The 16,565-nt window shown below is 44.3% G+C and overlaps 1 protein-coding gene across 2 annotated transcripts in view; it reads right to left on the reverse strand.

The window, feature by feature from the left end:
* The window catches only part of afap1 (actin filament associated protein 1), a 51,649-nt gene that overhangs the window by 21,365 nt on the left and 13,719 nt on the right, over positions 1-16,565 (reverse strand). For both annotated transcript variants that reach the window (XM_084541402.1, XM_084541401.1), the window contains exons 4-6: positions 1,190-1,298; positions 818-1,029; positions 490-669 (exon numbers count right to left, since the gene is read on the reverse strand). In XM_084541402.1, the coding sequence (XP_084397528.1) occupies positions 490-669; positions 818-1,029; positions 1,190-1,298 (501 nt within the window). The remainder of the gene's footprint in view (positions 1-489; positions 670-817; positions 1,030-1,189; positions 1,299-16,565) is intronic.

Consider the following 16,565-nt stretch of genomic DNA (forward strand, 5'->3'; position numbering starts at 1 on the left):
GAACAACATCCGAAGTGAAAGCTAAAGTCGTAGGATTTTCAGTTGAGGCTGTGGTTTATAGTCATTTAAGAGCTAACAGAGCTTTTAGGCCTCTCCACTGTTATACATTGAAGTACTTTTAGTGACATTAACCTTCAAGAAGGGCTCTTACACTCCAGCTCACCTCAACAACAAGAACAAATTGGATTCAGAAGTGATGAACCCATGACATGTAACCAGTTCTACATCCATTATTTTGGAGGAACTGTAACTACTGTAACCTGAAAGCCTCATACAGGCATGGAAAAGGTTGCTACATCTCTACATCCCCTCTGCCTGATGGCACTAAATCAAACAGTGATCTCTTTTTGTGAAATCTATTTATTGAATGATCTGGGTCTTTTGACTTCATCAGTTCGCTAAGCTACTCAATATTGGATACCACATCAGTTCAAATAAGATGTTCTGTTAATATCCTTAATGAAATATGTAGGATATCCATTGTGTTACCTTGAGCCACTCCTCGGCCTGCTCTTTGCTCTGCACTGCCAGCACCAGGGCGTCTGCCCCCTGGTGGACGATCTTTAGCTCATGCTTCTTCTTCTTGCCGTCTTTGGGAATGTGAGTGATGCTGCACCCCGTCAGGGTCAGCTCCATTTGAGGGGTGTGGTCTTTGGAGGATTTGTAGCACTGCAGGGCGAGAAAAAGGGCCGAGATTCAACTGGAGAAGCTTAACGTGATTCCGCTGTAGTTGTATCCCAGCCATCACTGGGTTTTGTGTCACCTATACCCAGGCACACATACAAGCATGCACGTAGATGCATCATGTTCCTCTCACCAGCAGTTTGTTGTCTTTGATGACACAGAGGAGTTTGGTCCACTGGCCGAAGCGTTTCTTGCGCAGCAGGAATGCACAGATGCGGGCGTCCTTCACCAGATCCATGGACGCTTCTTCAGATGGCCACTGATGACGCATCTTCTGCCCCTTCCCGTCCTCCTCTTCCTCATCGTACGACTCGTAGGAGCTGCTCATGGCGTCCGAGTCATAGTCTGAAAGGATACAAAGAGACATCTTCTCATTTTCGTTCAATTAAAGATAAAATCTTGAAACACATTTATTGTTTCTCTTCAGCAGCCGATCCAGTTAGATGGTGTCTAGATTTGTAGTTAGAAAACAATGCATTGCATTATAAATCAGCCATTCACTCACTGGAAGTGATGTATTCAGGAGCCTTCCCAGGGCTTAAAGGAACCGCCTCTTCATAGTAGCCTTCTGGAAGAGAGGAGCTGGGCAACGGAGGAGGGCCGTTGTTTGGAGGCTGCCGAGAGAAAAACAAGTTTCTACTGATTAGAGAGAAGTCTTTCCACAATTTTTTACATTGAAACTACACTTCCGACGCTTTTTCCACACTCGTCAACTGCTTACATTGCTAACATCTGTGTTTAAGTGACACGAAAACATTCCACTTGGCAACAAAAACAACAAAAAGGAAGGTGGTGAAAATGATCAATAATGATTTATCTCCACATCCGCCTTTAATCAATATCTGAATGGGAAGACGGGAAGCAATTAGCTATGTTTGGCTACTGTGTCACGGGAGGGGTGGGGTGGGGGGGTTCTTTTGGTCAGGACATGGGGCAATATAAAAGAAGACATTTATAATGTCATACAGCAATTAGTGCTTGCCTCTTTGACATGTCACAGGCTCAGACATTTCACATTCAAATGCAAAATACGAAAAAGGCGAGAATGAGAAAGATATGCGCAAGAAGTGCAAGATGGGTAGCGTGCGATGATTAACAGGGCCTTGAATGGATTCAAGATATTTTCATAGTATCACACTTTGGACGTGCTCTTTTTGGCACCACATGATCCTGAAAATCCAGCTGCTGGAGAGAGAGGGATCAACCACACGGGCTGACGTGATCCGCCTTGGCTTGAGCTGCATCCCACTTTCTGCATCCCACTTCCACTTCTTAGAAATAACAAGAGCTTTGGCTCCGAACATGAACTCTGATAATGTGGCAGCACGTAGAAACAAATGTGTCACTGGTTGGCGTACGTCGCTGCTTTTCACTACCTCTAGAAAAACGTTGACTGTGGAGTCATGTAGAGTTTTTAAAATTACCTGTACTGTCGTATTTTGGCCTAAGTTTGCGTGTCCCTACTTTGATTGTCTAATGCAAAAGGGTTTCCCATACAATGATAACACTACGGCAGCCCGCCAGGGTCTAGTTTACTTCGCCATGTTCTCATAACGGACCAACCTGACCGAGAAAACGGCTCGGAAAACATTCACGTAGCATGTGAAGCTATTTGCGCTGTTCACTAATAAAAACAGATGTTACCACCACTTTTTAAAACCCGATGTTTGTGCTCTTGATTTTTTAGAACATGGAAATTTACAGTTATCTAAAGAGAGTTGGTCAAAACCGAAGGAAACAACTCCAGACATAACGTGCTACACAGGCTGCTGCTATTTGTCGCTAAAGCCAATGTTCACGTTATTACGGTAATTTAAAGACGGACTGATACAAAACGCAGCCACTTCATATAATGCATGAATAGTTTTAATAGTTGGGACAGCATCATGATTTGGGGCTTTTTTTTAAGACAGAAGAATCCCAAAAAATACACACACAAAAAAAGCCAGGGCCTCACAAAATCGTGTGGGAAACACTGATGCAACATATTCCTGCCAGTGGTTACACACTATTCTTCTGGTCTAAGGCTGGCAATAGAAAGGGTAAAATGTTCAGGAACAAAATACATTCCTTGCATTTGGCGGGCGTCAAAGGCACTAAGTGGGTTTTGATGAGTAACAACAAACAGTTTTCAGTAGGGGCTCAATAGCACTACTCAGGGAGCATTAAGGAACTCAAAATGTACCTTTTCTCTCATTGAAAACACAATAATTTGACTGTTAAATAAGGTTTGTCACAAACCAATATAATCTACAGAGGTTAGGTATAGTTGGCATTGTCTGCAAAACCTTCTTGCGAAAATTTTCTGTAAAGCCCAATGGAGAGTATCATAGAGCATCAAAAGCTTTACCTTTCTTCTGTAGCAGCACTCTAATAAGTATCCTACAAGGCTACAAGAGTGTACCCGACAACCTCAAAGTGTATAAAATGTTGTCAGGCTGTAAAGACCTTATAAGGCCACACTCTAAGCCCTTTTCACCAAGACCATGCCAAGCTGTGAGGACTTTTTCCTCTCGTGGAAAACCCCTTTGATCTCTCTTTATTTCATTTACTGGTGGCAGTGCCGATTTTCCGGGTATAAAAGGAGGGGGCGGGGGATCACCATAACTGTTATGAAACTCTATGTGCCGTGGGCCATCGGTTACAGGCGACCTAATCAGGCGTCAGCGCTGCGGCGTGATGTCAGTACCTATTGCTGTAGCCACGTGGAACATTCATAAAAAGGGGTTCTGGCTAGCGTCTTCAAAGTACAGAAATTATGTGTCACTGCAACATGACAGTGAACCGTCCAACATTACGGTCATTCAGCCATAATCATGGCATTTCTCTAATGAAAGAGAACTATTGAATTTGGTTTGAACAGGACTACTGGGGAATAAAAATGCTGAGAAAAAAACCACCGGGCTTACGCTTGTTTATTTCATAATGACCTGTAGGGTTTTTTTTTTTTTTTTGATTCTACAATCCCTTAGGCCTACAGAAAACTTTATAAAATACTGCAGTTTAATTCTTTTTCCAGAAGTTATCTAGTTATTCTTACAGTTAGGGTTAGGGTTGGGGTTGAGAGACGTAGTTTGTGTTTAACTTTGGGTGTCTCAGTTTTCAATTGGTCAATGGTATGCATTTGTAGAGATGAAAACCAACCATTTTCAGGCCTTTGTGATTCAGTAAATAACCATGTCTGACAAGGACAAGATTTCACATTGATTGTCCAAGGCATTTTGCTTGTTGAAAGCACACAGGTGAAAATCAAAATTAGAATACTTTATTAATCCTTCAAGGAAATTGTTGTTTAAAAATTGTTTAAACGCCCAACGTGGGGCTCGAACCCACGGCCCTGAGATTAAGAGTCTCATGCTCAAAGTAAGATCAGCATTGGAAGCACGTCAAGGAGGTCATCGAACATGACTGAAGACTGCTAAGTAATGTGAACACACTGGAACTGGAATTTGGTGACAGTAGAGATATGGTGTAGTATCACAGGCATAGCAGAAGGATTACCCATGGCCTCGTGAATTTATTGCTTTTAAAACTCTTACCCATCACCATTTGCAAAACATCCTACTTTTGCTATTACTTGTGTTAAGTCAGACATCAATAACACTTGAGTCAAGCCAACTCCATATCAAGCCTTTAAGGTACTAAGCAGAGAAATCCGGGAGAAGAAAGATGAGCACTGATAAAAACACTACAACATCGTCTCAGACACTTTCATTAATTTACCTTTTCTTTATCAAGCCAACTATCATAGCCATCCTGATCTCCCTATTCATCTGTCTTGCATTGAAGTCTTACATGATAAGATCCATTTAAAATAATATATCTGGAATTGAGCAATACACGATCAAGACTGCAATGAAGCAGGCATGCCTGTTTTACCATGCACAGAGCAAGGTTGCATTTCTTCTTCTTTGTCAATGCAAACCTCCCCTGTATTAATCCTCCTTTTACTGAGACCTTTCCTGTCTCTTTTTATTTTCATTTCCAAGTCAAGTGGCAGGCTGGGTCTCTAGCAGAAACCTTATCGCATCTCCTTTGAGGGAAATAGTGGTTTGGTGAACTCATTTCTTGGCAGGGATAAGGTGCCCTGCTAAACCCCAGCGCCGCCGGCGTTCTCCTCCCCACCCCAGTTCTTAAAAAAAATAAAAAATCCCCTAGAGAGGAAGACAGGAGGAAAGAAAGAGAGAGTAGTGAAAAGAATGAAAACACCCAGACTGGACGGTCAAACAATAAGTCGCAATATCAAGTCTGGGATGTGGATGTGAAACTGGACTTGTTTGTGTTAGCGGGGTCAGATTGTTGATATGAAGCCTGCCGCTGCAAATCTCGCATCACAATGGCTTCCCTCAGAAAGCTTTGGGGGCAACGGTAATACTATTAATAATCGTGGAGAAGCCACTTGTTTGGGTAAGCATTTTTCCCTGAGTGGAGCAGAATACATTACATTAGACTCTAGAGAATGTGACCCCATTGCTCTGCTATGTGGTGACTCAAAGCGCCGGGTTGAGGAGAGTGTGTTTGCTGCAAACGCTGACTTCACACACTTGTATACAGTCGCGCACGTAAACACCAAGAGCTTTTTTTCGCTTTCATTCCCCATCACAACAGCTTGGCCCAATCGCGCAACCGATCTGCAGCTCAATTACGGTGAATAAACAGAAACTAACAAGAGTGCAGTTCAAAAGAGCTTCAGAAACTACCGCATTCATAAGAAGATGGATCCATTTTCATATAGGCAACTGCTGCTGACAGTTCGGTGCCAAGAGATCTGACTGTTGCACACATTGGACGAAAAGTGTGTGTTGTTTCTTTTGCGAAAACACTTTCTGCAGTACATCTCTTATGTCTTCTCGTGCTCCCACAATGATTATTCTTGTCAAGTCTGTTAAGTGAAAGTAAAGAATTACAGTGACATATTCTTGGGAATTAAACTTGCAATCGTGTGGTCAAAGAGAGAAACCGTCCATCTCTGTGCTCCCAGCATTCCTACGCCACTGTCTGACATTGCGAATACATATGTAGGGAGCTCCTGACCGGCTTAAAGCAAATATAATATGAGTGCAAAGAGAGTTTTCATGTCCCGTTCACGGTCCAAATAGTGTTCCTCCCTGACAAGAATACATTTCTGGAGGAAACACTGCTACCACCATAAGTACAGCAGCATGTAAAGGTCATGTCCATGGATGCACATCAGAAATGCCAGAATTCCACAGTCATAATGTGTAATTAGGCAGCGGTAAAGGAGTCCTGACCTTGGTTTGGATACTCTGAGTGGGAGGTTTTGTCTGCAGCTTCGGCAATGGCCTGAAACTCACATCTAAACATTTATGCCAAGTATCCATTTTTGCCCCGAGTAGGAGGACCGGACTTGAATAAATGTTTCTTCCACATTTCCAGTGGGACACAGGAATGGATAAACTGAGTGGACACAGGAAAGCCACTCCCTTAGAAACGGATTTGGAGAACTGCATTTCCCATGATTCTTGGAAAATTATACTTGGTATATATTTCCAGCTGGTGCAAATCTCTATAGATTTTCCTACTGCACGACACTAATTAGCTAATATTACAGGCAGTGGTCATTAAATGCACTTCTTGGTTCAGATATTTTAAGAAGACTTTCCAGAAACTAAGAAACTAAATCCACTTCCATCTCAATATCATGCAGGCGTTAATGAAAAACCAATGGAAACCTTCAGTTCCCCCAAGGTCAAGGACTAGCAATGGAAGGTTTTTGTAGGATTTGCTTAAAGCTTTATTTATCCAGAGAATGGTTTCACTGGAGCCAAGGCTGACCATCCAGTACCACCCTGCCTCATGGTTACACAAAGTCACATCTGTTCACGTCAGCTGCACATTGCAACCACAGCCTTGTACCGCTGGCATCTGGTCGCCTCTTTTCTTGTATAACTGTAGGTTAAGTGAATTGCCCAAGGTCACCTGGGTGGTAGTTCCTTGAGAGAAGGACAGGGGTGTTACTTCTTCGCTTTCCTTTATCAGATTTTTCCAAATGGTCCAACCGGCTCCGCTCATTTCCGCTTCATATTTGTCCAAGCACACGTGTCTTCAGTCCCGTCTCGTGTCCGACGAACCCAAGACTGACCAATTGCTTTAGATCAGCTGCGGCAGCATCAACTTCTAAACCTTCTAAAACTTAGGAAGATTTTCAAGCAGGATGCCAGACTAAAATAATCCTTGTTGAATCTTCTGTCACTTTGAAACCTGCAATAACACTCGACAGCACAGGATGGACAGATGTGGACAGGCACGCAACCCCCTACCCTTCCCCCATACATTCTTTGAAGCTTAAGCGTGAGGTCAAGGCACGGCAATGAGTATTAAATTGATGCCAGACTGCGAAGGAGGAAGATGAAAGCGTAGGCATTTGTGTAAGTTACCCATCAGCCTCCGATTGACCCAGAATGTCCTGCCTTTGTCCCAGGATAACCTTGGGACCGCAAGCTTGTTGAAGTAACGGACGGCATTTTAGAGCTTGTAATGGATCAGTGTTGTAAATGAATGCATTCTGTTTATTTATGTTCATACTTGAAATTCAACCAGGCAGAGCATCGAAGAGTAAAAAGGGAATTGAAGTCTAGTAACAGTACAGAAAGCCTTGCTGTGTGTAAGAGGAACTCAATCTGGACGTCAACTGATTGGCAAATTCACACTATTTAAAACGCACATGTATATATTATAAAACATGCAGGCATTCCCCCAAACTGTGCTCACACGTATAAAATCCTTTCCAAAAAATACCTCTCTGCAGAACTCAAGGCCTCATTCACACTCAGGACCTGCCAACCTCCTGCGATACACATCTGACTGTTCCACCTCTCTGTTTATACATGAACCACCCATGCTAGTGTTACCTCTGACAAAACAAAACCTTTCTCACAGCTCCCATTTTTGAGACTCCATTCTCCGCTTCCTGTCTACGACTCTCCCTCTTTCCTGCCTCGGGGCAGCCCAGTTGAGTGTGTGTGTGTGTGTGTGTGTTTTGCGGGACAGGTGCATTCACCAGAGTGCCGTTACTGGCGGATGTGCCAGCTCGCCAGCCCGGGCTGAAAAAATAACCGGAGAGCGAGATTAGGTTGGGTGTTTCCTGCATTTCTCTCACCTCACAATGAGGTGTAAATGTGGGTCAGCTAGAACCGGTGTGAGCCGGTAGGAACTTGTGGCCAATGGCTTCGGATAAAAAAAAAGGAGTGGTGGACCTGTTTTCCAAGTCTTTCGAAGTGAATCAATATCTAGTATGGTCTTTTATAATTCACCCAGACTTAGAAACAGTCTTTCCCTTTCTCTTCTAGCTTTGTGGTTCAGTTCAGAATGGTTTATTTGGTGACCACGTTGGAGTGACTAAAGACAAACTAAATGGCCATTTACAAGTAACCCTTAAATTAATGGGTTGTTTCCTTACTTTCCTTGCTTGTATTCTTTTCAGACCTAGTAACTGTTGATTTAAGAGAATGTCCGTCCTCCCAAGTTGGACATTGGGCCTGCAAAACCACTTCTCTTGGGGCCGCTAACAAAAATGTTGGTAATTTGGTGTGCACAAAGTAACTTTCCATGTTCCAAAGTTTACAGGTTGCTGGGATAGCAGGGATCTGAGTATTTAATTGGGAAAAGGTGTACGAATTACAGTGTTATACACCAATCAGGCATTGCATTATGACCATCTTCCCATTCTTGTGTTGGTGTCCCTTGTGCCTCCAAAACAGAGAATGGACATGGGCCTTCTGAGGGTGTCCTGTGGTGTCTGGCAACAGGATGTTGTTAGTGGGGGGCCTCAGGGTCCTATGGCTTGAGGGAAGGGGCCTCTGTGGATCATCCCACAGATACTTGATCAGTTTGGGATCTAGTGAATTTGGAGGCCAGGTCAACACCTTGTGCTGTTCTTCATGTTTTTTTGTTCCTAAAACATTTCTTTTTGTGTGCATCCTGCTGGGGATGACTTCTGCCATCAAGGAGTGTCATTGCTATGGGGTGGGGGTGCCTGGTCTGGTCTAGGTGGGTGCTACATGTGTAAGTAACATCCACACCAATGAATGTTAGGTCCAAAGGTTTCCCAGCAGAACACTGGATTGTCACAAGATGGTCAATGTTATTTACTTCCCCTGTCAGTGGACATAATGTTATGGCTGATGGGTGAGTAGCCTATTTTGGCGCCATTACATATCATTTGGTTCAGCAGTAAATTGCACTAGTTCTCTAGCCTGCAGAAATAGCTTCAGTTTTCCCTCAGTGCTTTATTAAGTCTCTTCGATCACATCATGTGTCAGGGAAAAAACTTGGCGCTGTAAAAAGCCTTCAAATGCACCAGAGTGGGGGGAAAAAAGTTGTGAAATAGGTTTTCCATTCGTGCTCCAGTTTCTCAGCGGGGATTTTTTCCAAAGACGTGTTAGTGTAAGTAGGCTGAAACAGCGCCGGCCCTCGAGTTTAACCATGCTGTGGGCATGTGTCACTTAGTGAAGCCCCACTGCTGACTGCAGTTAAGACTTAATCAATCTCCAATTTGCCACTTGTTTGGTTACCCCAGTGACATTTCAATAATATCGCTCAAACAGGCTCGCTTCCTGTCTCGAGTCAGTGGCACAATAGTGCTGATGTCACTGAATGCTTTGCTGTGGTTGACCAAGCCGCAGAGTAGGGGAACCCCTGTGTGGAATTAAGTCAAATATGAAAACCGATTCATCAGCCCCCGAACGGTGACCAAAACAAACCATATAACAAAGCCCTCAAGGCAACTCATTTCTAAACACAAAACACAAAACACAAAAAGCGGGGCTGGTTCAAATGAAAGCGTGTGATGGCGAGCCAGCTCCTGCTGCACATACACGCCATAGCTTGACGCAGCACAGTGACACATTGACTTGCTGCAGTGTGGTTCCCCTTTCGGGCTTGAAAACATTTGGTTTGGCAAAATACCTCAGGGTCACATTTATTCCAAATACAATGCCGCTGCAATGTCTTTGGAGAAATGCAATGGGATGACGGTGGGGCGAATTCGTAAAGATCCCTACTTGACGTGCAGTGATACCAAGCTGTACGTTAGAGTGCATGTAAGCATTTTGGGTACAGTCCTGGCTACATTTCAAACACAAAGTTTGGACTAGGACGCATATTTATCTTCTAAAGTGCTCGTGGGGAGGGAGATGTCTGATTCACAACGAGAAGAGGAGGAAATGAATTCCAAATGAGACCCAGACCGCCACGGATAATGCAACCCACTTAGCGTGTACCGTGTGTCATCACATGAGCATACTTGTGTAAGCATTGGCGCTCGTAGGTGGAAAGAAAAAAAAAAAAGAAGGAAAACAAACACGATGCACGCTGTGAATTTTAGACGGGATACATAATGCAACGCGCCTCGGTGTGTTTGTTAAACGGGGTAACTATCGGAGCGAGGGTGGGTCTGTTTCTGGCAAGACGAGGAAGGAGGGGAGGAATGGGTAGGGGATGGGGAGGAGGCGAAGGGGAGGGGGTGGCACTGCTCTCCAACATCAACACAGATGGAAATCATTTGTGTTTCAACAAGCAGGAGGACTGGTCCACATGCACGGAGCAGCCGTTGCCATTGAGCCTCCTTCGGCCCGTAGGATGCAACTGATGATGTGACCGGAACGCCGGCTGAGAGGCAACTGCAGCTAGCGCTAGCACTGTGGCAGTTAGCAACGTTCGAAATGGTAGCCTTGTAAATGCTACTCGTCCTTTGCCTTGTTTAGATTGTTTTGAGAGGAAAATTGGTTGCACAAAACAGTTTAAATATGTCTCTTGGGGACTGAAGGACGTAGAAGAGCAGTGTTAGCTATTCTAATTGGGAACAACTGAACTAAGTCAAGGTGCTGCACACATATGATGGTAGAAGTAATATGTGGTGAAAGTGGAGTTGACGTTCCTCTGCTAGCGTTAGCGGACGCCTTTTCAGATGAGCGTACACTGCAGGAGTACGTTTGTTGTATTTCATTTTCACTGACTTTCATCTTAAGTGAAGTATTTCCACACAGTGCTGCTTGAATCGCTGCTAGTTTGCTGCAACGACCCACTGGCCTCCTCACCTGTCTCCTCGGAGGCGTCCGTGTTGTTATTGTCACGTGATCGGTGACTAGTCAACTTCCTGCTTAAAGCGTCATGGCACAGCAGTAAAGTCGACTAGTCGGTACAACCCCTACAAGACACCAAACAAGCGTGAATAAGTCCTAGCAGGTGTATTTAAAAATCTTATTTACTCTTGTGAAAGTGCTATTTTCTACCGAGGTTGGAGCTCTAGCCTCCATCTGGAACTTGATTTGTTTCCTTCAATGCAGCTTAATGGAAACACATAATTTACATTTTTTTATTTTTGGGTTCAAACTGGCTAGACAGCTGGCTAGGAACCGTTCATGCGGCTGAGGGAGTGAGCTTTGCAGACGGCAGGAACGTATTTCATGCCCGAGATAAAAGAGCAATATTAGCGTAGCATAAATCTGGGACGGAAAGAAAAGAGACGGAGCTTCACCGGGGTTTGTGTCGCACTTAGTGGTCAATCTGATCTAATTAGAGCCAGAACTTGCTTTGCATGTGCGTGCGTGCGCTTCCATGCATATGTTTGTGCGGTCTAGTGTGTTCTGTAGCACATTGTAAAACGCTGCAGTGACCGTCTTCCTTAGATGACTGAGGAGATTTATGAGGCGAGTGGAGTGGAGAGAGGATCAAGCTGACAGGAAAAGATTGTGTTTCTTTGTGAGAGTGTAGTATAGCACGTGTGTCTGAGCACAACCCAGTGGTTTGACTGATTTATTCTCTTGTGTACACAGGCACAATGCTGCAACCGGGACCTTGTCAGGAGGACTTTTGCGTATGGCATATCTGACATTTGTAAGTGAAAATGTGAGGAAACTTTTGAGAAAACTCTGTAAAGAGTTGCATTATGGGTGGGATACTGAAGGAAGTAAAACAGAATCTGATGTGACCAAAACTGAAAGCATCAGAGGATGTTTTGGATATAATCAGTTGCTAATATATCACTTTTAACCCCTTGGTTTGTTTCGAGTCAAAGCTTCGTTTGCGGTGTTTGTCTTTATGCACAGAGGCGGACAATAAGAGGAAGGCAGCAGGGTGGTTCAAAGGTCCCAGTGGATGTCTATTTGGTTAGTGCACATCCTGCTAGGTCTGCTGATTCCTAATGACATTAGTCCGTGTGCAGAACTGTTGTGTACATGAGAGTCAACAACAAATCCAGCGGCTCACACACGTCGGCTTTGTTTTGCTAACGCGGAGGCTAGCGAGTGTCGCGCACGTGACTGTCATGCCAGCCCAGCCGTGTCTTGACTTCAGCTGACTGTCATGAGGCAACACTCTGCGGTTGAAGGAGCACTAAGGATGTTGTTAAATGAATTCTACTAATAAACAGCCGGCTGAGCGGTGTTAGCATGAAAGCGCCAGAACAAACACAGCTAGCTAGTTCACCGTGCCAAAAATCCATTCTCACTTGCACACGTGTAGAGAATATATAAATAAATATAAGGCGACTTCGGCAACCTTTTTGGGATTAATTGTTGCGAGCGCCCTGTACTTTGCTGTGGTTTGTTGGGGGAGCGGTACCAGCTAAAAGGACATCGGTTCGGATCGACAAATTGACCCAAAAGGCCCCGACATGTAATCGGCAGTGAGTTGGAGACGTTTGTGTCGGTGATGGACAGGAGGACACTGGACAAACTGCTCTCCATCATGGACACTCCATCGCACCCGTTTCCCTGGACTATTCATTCATTCATTCTCCAACAGAGTGATTCAGCTCCACTCCCACAGTGAACGCTACAGGACGTCATTCATACCAAACTCTATCTCGCTGGACAACAACTCACCTTTCAGCAACAGATAACTCCATGTCATTAATGTTAATGCACATTATTACACTTTCTTAATCGTTTCTATGTATATAATATATATGTACTTCTGTCTTTTCTTGTACATTTGCTGATATGCTAATGTTGTATATTTTTGGTTATACTATTTTATTTTACTAGAGTTTTACTTATATTTTATTTTTATTTTATTTTATTAGATTTTTTTATTTTATTTTTAGTTATTTTATTAGATTTTTACATATATTTTATTTTATTAGACTTTTTTTATTTTACTTTTTATTTTTACTTGTGGTTCTCAAGAGTGTTTTTTTATGTGGACCTGAGCTACCGTGACCAAGCAATTTCCCTTGTGGATGAATAAAGTCTCTAAGTCTAATAGGTAGAGGGATATCAAAGATTAAATAAATGCAAAAAACCTGATAAAGAGGCTAATTCCTCCTTGTGGGGGCAACGGGACATGTTTTAGCAATGCAGGTTTAGGTGAAACCTGCTAGCATGCATTGGGGAAACGGGACAAAGTAGAAGCAGTGTGTTAATTTACGCTAACATAGTTCTATTCTGCTAGGAGCATCACCTCTTACCAGTATAAATGTGGCTTAATAGGAGGTTTAGGCTTCTGCGTCAAATTGACGTCGCAGCTACGCCGTCTGACGTGAATCTCCCCAGAAATGTAACTACGCGTCACGGCGTCGCAAACTGAGCTGTGATTTGTCCGCTTGGTCGTAGCGTGAATCCTGCTTTAGTATTTCCAGCTGTTTCTCCGTTGTTTTGGATCAATAAAGATGGAACTCATCGAGGAAAGGTTAACTGAGGAGGTTCGACCATACGAAAATTTGTATGACTCGTCTTCGGTGAAATTTTGGCGAAAGTTTCAGTCGCCATTGTTGAAAGTGAAGCGGGAAGTGGAAACAAAAATTAACCCAACTGGCAAAAAAGACACAGCGTCGACTAGTGTTTGGGTGGCGTTTTTACAGAACGAGCCAGACTTACGATCACATAAGTATAAAATGGCTCGCACCGATGTAACCTACGTCCGTAGGCTACGTCCGTAGGTTACGGTGTCTATGTCCCGCAGGGGTATAAACCGCACATAAGAAAAAAAAGGCACTCCCTGTTGGATAATGCCATAAATTGACAATGGTTGACGAATGGTTTGAGGAACACAACAACAAAGTGTTGAGTCGGTCTCTTGATCTCCATGATCTCGGCCAAATCGAGCATCTGTGGGATTAGCTGGACAAATGGCATGTGTACGCATCTCTCAACTTGCAGAACTTTAAGGATATTTGTTGCCCACGTACGTAGGTTACGGCGTCTATGTCCCGTAGTCCTGTGAATGAGCCTTAAGCTACAAAGCTATTTTGGGGATTTTAATATTTTTTTCTTGCACTGCACATGGGACAGGGACCTGCATGACAAACTGCAGAGCATCAAGGGATTTCCTCTTCCACGTTTAATACCCGAACAGAACATTTGTTTGAAATGACAGGATCCCTTTCCATCCCCTTCACCTTCATGCCTGAGTAAATTTATTATTAGCGCAGGAACACCGATCCTCCGACTGAACATTTACGATCCGTGCAGTAAATCAACCATTCCTCATGTAGCGGCGAGCGGTCAAAATGGCCGCCGCGGGCTTTCGGGGTTAACGGAGCACCGGCGCGGCCTCCTAAAGCCGCAGGCCTCTCGGGCTCGCGGAGAGTGCTGGTTTGGCTCGGCGCTGAGGCTTGACGGGTCACAGACAGACCGTGGCCAAGGCCGTCTCTTCCTCCTCCAGCCCTCCGCCACATCGCTCTTGTCTATTTATTGCACTTATTCGCCGACAATAAGTCAAAGCCGATGTGTTGTGGAACATTTTACCGCGCATAATAAGTAAATTTGACAGTTAACTAGACGGTACGAGAGTTTCATTTAACTCCTGTTTACAGCGTTTTTCTTTTACTCATATATCTTTACATTGTTTTCGCCAGAGGCTGAAACTCATACGAAGGGATAGAGAGCGGAGAGAAGGAGCAGAACAGTTTTCTTTTTGTTCCTCAGTCTGGACGGCTTATCCAGAGGTCAGTGTGGGAATGTGATGGATTATCATCTCAGAGCAGCGAGACGGCAGCAGAGAGACGGAGAGCTGGAAGAAAATAAAAGACAGTAGCTGGGTTTCCATCCAAGTATATTTATGAGAATTATACTTTACTGCCCTTACTCTGCTGCACACCCTACACATATGTTACTTGTGGAGTTGTTGTTGTTTTTTTGTTTTTTATATATATATGGGCTCAGTATCCACCTTTATACGTCTCACAGTTGTAGTGGTTGGCTGCAGCGGCTTTGAAATTCCCCTCTTTGCTATTTTCTTTTCTGCTGATGCATCACGTTCGATCCAGCTCGTGGCATTATTATTGTTATCATTTTATTTTTTTTTTTTGCAGTATGAAATATGAACATCTGCTTCCCATTTCTTAAGGATTAACATTTAATCATTGTTACTGACGAGAACTGGGGGCAACGAATTGTAACAGAAGGTCCGTCTGTGGAGTCTACAAGGCCGAGACACCAAACTCACTCCCTGGCGACCGCATTTCTTTTTCTTGTGGTCGCGCAAACGTGCAAAGAGCAAACTGACTTAGTTGCTGTGCTCTCTGTTTGTGAAAGGGTCAAGAGACGGGGCTCGAGGCTTTGTTGTTTTCTTGTGGTCCGACTGGACTGCAGGACTGCGAAGACAGGAACGGACGAGGGGGAGAAAACAGCAAGGACGCAGGAGACGTCACTCCGCCTCTCTAGGTCTAGTGTTTCCGAGAAGTCCTCGGCTGAGATTTCCAGACACACACACACACACACACACACACTGGGGTCACCGGAGGAGGCTGAGGCTGTGGACTGGTTCTAATTACAAACTGCGCTGTAAGGCGTCGTGCCTAAGTGCGTATGTGTGTGTGTCTGAGATGTAGAACAAGGTGTTGTGGCTTATTGTTATGGTTAAAAGGCTTTGCGAGTCCTCGAAAGCCACCTGCTTTCCATCAGAGGCATCTGCTCCGACAGTAATGACACACACACACACACACACTGTTATTCCTCACACATGCATGCTCCTCATATCACTCCCAATATATCACTTATGCACACATACACAAAGTCGCTCTAACGGAGACGTTACGGTCCTCCCTGACTGTCACGGTGATGCAAGGCGCTGCGTGAGACAGGAAAACATATTGAAGCCATGACTGGCCTTCCTACTGCTTTACAAGTGACTGTAAAAACACCACTCATATGGCTTCCATGCCCTGCTGTATCGTAAAGTCTGGCATTGATGCATTTAGATAGCGTTCAGGTGCAGACCGCCTTGTGTACGTTTAATTGGAAGGCCCGGGGGTCTATCAACGACGGTGGTTTTCCTGAGAGATTTGCGGTATAGCTCTGTACGCTAAACAATACCCCACACCGCAGCCTGACATACGCCTCCCCAGTAACTGCACAGCGTGGCAACGCAGACCACCACAGCTGCACCGGAAAAGCCCGGAAAAATCATCCTCCTCCTTCAACCTCCTGGACACCATTTGCTTTCACATCTTCTGTCATTTGCACGTTGCAGTGTGAAGTCAACGAAATCCAATCCTGACCTGAGAGATTTCTACTACTCACAACTATGAGACTTGGTTCACTAGTGTGACTAAAGGGTCATTTAAAGTACTGCGGGACGTAGACACCGTACGTAACCTACGTATGTAACCTATGTACGTAACCTATGTACGTAGTTTACATACGTAACCTACATAGCTGGTGCGAGGCATTTACACTTGTGCGCTCGTCAGTCTGGCTCGCTCTGTAACAACTCCACCCAAACACTAGCAGGCGCTGTGTCTTCTTTGCCAGCCAGGTTATTTTTTGTTTCTCCTTCCTGCTTCACTTTCAACAATGACGACTGGACCTTTTGCCGAAATTTCGCCGAAGACGAGTCGTACGAATGTTCGTATCTTCGAACCTCCTCAGTGAACCTTTACTCCACGTGTTCCATCTTTATTGATCCAATACTAAAGC

The sequence above is a fragment of the Chelon labrosus genome (assembly GCF_963514085.1).
Source record: "Chelon labrosus genome assembly, chromosome: 1".
NCBI classification, from domain to species: Eukaryota; Metazoa; Chordata; class Actinopteri; order Mugiliformes; family Mugilidae; genus Chelon; species Chelon labrosus.